General features: G+C 40.7%; 1 protein-coding gene across 1 annotated transcript in view; it reads right to left on the bottom strand.

The window, feature by feature from the left end:
- Positions 1-1,528: 1,528 nt before the first annotated feature.
- Positions 1,529-3,092, bottom strand: part of LOC102371601 (TRPM8 channel-associated factor 2) — a 9,550-nt gene continuing 7,986 nt past the window's right edge. Inside the window, exon 7 of the mRNA XM_006035139.2 lies at positions 1,529-1,800. Within this exon, the coding sequence (XP_006035201.1) occupies positions 1,549-1,800 (252 nt within the window). The 3' untranslated portion in view covers positions 1,529-1,548. The remainder of the gene's footprint in view (positions 1,801-3,092) is intronic.

The following is a 3,092-nucleotide window of genomic DNA, read 5'->3' as shown; positions in this document are numbered from 1 at the left end:
TGTTGGTCAAAAGTCCTATAGTCTTCAAAAGGAAATAAAAGCTGAGGAAAGGCTACATTGCCCCCCAAGGCTCTAGGAAAACAGCACTGTTTGAATGTGTGGTTCCAGACATAGAAAATAATTTTTCCCAAAGATTAAGAGAACCACAAAATGATTTAAAGTGATGCTGAATGAAATACACCATCAACTGTAAATGTAAATTCATCACAGGTTTTGCATTCATTCCTGATATGGCTGTACACATTGATCTGTAGACTGGGTTCTTAGCTGGATGTGCATAGTGTTAAGAAAGAGTTTGATGGGGGAGAAAAATAAATTTCTGAAGAATCCCCCCAGTCACATTTCATTGGGACGGGGTAGGGGGAGCAATGGGAAATGCTTTCAGAGAGAGGAGATCTGATCATTTTCCATCTCTGTTTTTTCCTACCATGCAGACCAGCATTCTCAGTTTGGAATAACAATATCAGCAATTCTGTGCATCAGGAAAACACGCACTTGTGCTCCAAGGATCTCAAAACACTTCACAAAGATGGGATATTGCTCTTATCCCTGTTTTACCATGCAGGAAATTGAGGTACAGCATTTTGAAAACTGGCCCTTGATGTGGATCATTGGAACAAATTTGAGATGTTAGCCTGAAGCTAGGCACCCAGAAATCACTGCCCTTTTCTGTAAATGTGGATATAAGTGGCTTCTCTACAGCTACACAGCGAGTAACTCAGCCTGTGAAACTCAGAGATTGCAATGTCCTAACTCAGATTTGGAAATTCACACACATTCAACCACATGCATATGTGAAGCAAACATGGAGTCACCTGTTATAGCTCTGTTGAACCCAACAGAGCTGTTCAGATCTGGCCCTTTGTTTCAAAGTGTAATTTGACTGCCAGGATACTGCCAAGCCCCTGACAGATGCTAAAGTCACAGATTTCCATTGCACAAGCTATCATTACTAAAAGCAGAACAAAAGAGAACCCTGATTCAGAATATGAAGTAAAGCAAGAATGTTTTGTTTGTCCTCCCTACCAAGAAAAATCTGAGTTTCATCTTTGAATTATGAGTCTTAATTCTTTGCACTACTATAGCCATATTTTCACCCCTAATACTACTGTATATTGATTCCTATTTTTATTTCCTACACTATATTTTTCTTGCAATTGTTATTTCCTATATTTCTGCTAATTTTCATTAAGTTTTATATATCTGCAATCACCAAATAACTACCAAGCTGAGAGTTCTTTAGAAACAAGACAACAGAAGAAGAGAAGCTGTCATATTATGTTGTTTTTTAAATCATAAAGACAGAAATTTCTTTCCCACTGTGGCTAAAGAGAGACCCAGTAAGAAAGGAACTGATCCGGGTCTAATGTGCAAAGAGTAAGCAAGAAAAAAAGCTGAACAGAGGGTCTATATATCATTCACATTGATTTAGCCTTATGTTATTTCGATTGACAGCTAAAACAGCTGCAGAATATTGGATCAATCATAAAGTGGAATGACAGTTTTCATCAATTCCATAGTTTTGCCCTGTCCGTCCTAACCAATCACTCACTGAGAGACGTATCGTTCCATTGGATTCTCTGACCATATTGGGAATGAATCGGCCAGTTGCTGGGAAAGATTTTCCTCGATAGGCCAGCCCCATGCCTTAAAGAAAGGAGCCAAATTCTTCTTCACCTGCTGAGAGAACATTTCTACCCATAGATTCATCTTCAAGGCCTTGTCTCTTGGGATATAAGGCATTTCTTGATATTTAAAAAAGATTTCGATGAAGGCCTCCCATCCAAAGGCCTCTTGCAGCTGAGGATCAGGAAAATAAAAACATAATTCAAAATGCAATCCCCTTCCTTGGAATTTTAGAACATGCTTAAACTGTACAACTGTGTGACACATCTTCACTCAGGACCTCTTTTGTTTTTGCAAACACGGCTAACAAATTTTAGGGACAGTCATAAAAATTAGAATAATCTCTTAACACTACCAAACTACTTAGCAAACCCTGTGCTAAATAACCTCTATATGCATTCTATTTACTTCTAACAATCCTATGAAAATACAAATAAAGAATATTATATTTATTGAGCTCTTTTCAGCCAATGTGCTGAAAGATCGCTTGCCATCCATATGTGCACATACATCCAGTCGTGTTCATATACCACACATACGTGCACACATAGAGAAATCTTTTTTGCCATCACTAAAGTGCAGTTGAACACTGCAGCTGTGCTTTAGGGCAGGAAAAGATACAGAATACGGTTTACCATTTTAACTAGAGGGGAAATAAGCTGAATGCAGCTACGAGAACTGGAATTTGGCAAAGACAATGACAGCTGACATACTCTTACAAAAACAGCCATGGTACATCTAGATCCAAGCTGCTGGGCTTCTCATGGGCCAGATCACAGGACCATGGCTGGTGGCAGTGGCATTAATACTCACTGCTCCAGAACCCAGGGAGTTAATGCCACTGCCATTCACACCTCCTTTTTCCTTGCCACTGATCTTAGTTGCCAGGGGCAACTAAAAACCCCAGTTTCAGAAGCACTTAAGGAGCGGTGAAGTGGAAGAGACAGGCAAGTGGTGATAACTCCTTGGGCTCCATAGTCACACCAAAAGAGCAGGGATTCATACCATCACCACAGGGGCTCCAGCAGCCATGGCAGTAAGCCCCATAGGCTGAATTGAGCCCATGAATGTGGGTGGCCTAGCCCACAGAAAGCCCTGAATCCAAATGACCCACCTCTGGGGGCCAGATCCAGCCCACAAGCCAGATGTCTGATGCACCTGATCTAGATCGTGATTTTAAAACTGCCTGGTTTTGTGCATAATAGTTCATTATTGTACATCTGAACATAGATGTAAATCAGGTGGTTTTGTTTGTAAATGCTACATTATGCACCCACAAATCAATCATGGGCGTAGCTGCATGGATCACTTCACTAGCAAAATGTGGAGGTCAAGTTGAGATCTTTTCTTTTTTAACACACACACCCACACACAAGCCCAAGTGGTCCATTAGTGGTCCATAGTGGTCAGGGCTGTGGTTTGACATCTTATTCAAAACAGAACCTCACAGTACTGCCCTACAAGCA

The sequence above is a fragment of the Alligator sinensis genome, unplaced genomic scaffold (assembly GCF_000455745.1).
Source record: "Alligator sinensis unplaced genomic scaffold, ASM45574v1 scaffold1386_1, whole genome shotgun sequence".
NCBI classification, from domain to species: domain Eukaryota; kingdom Metazoa; phylum Chordata; order Crocodylia; family Alligatoridae; genus Alligator; species Alligator sinensis.
Note: the sequence above shows the minus strand (reverse complement) of the source record. Positions and strands in the feature narration are given on the sequence as shown.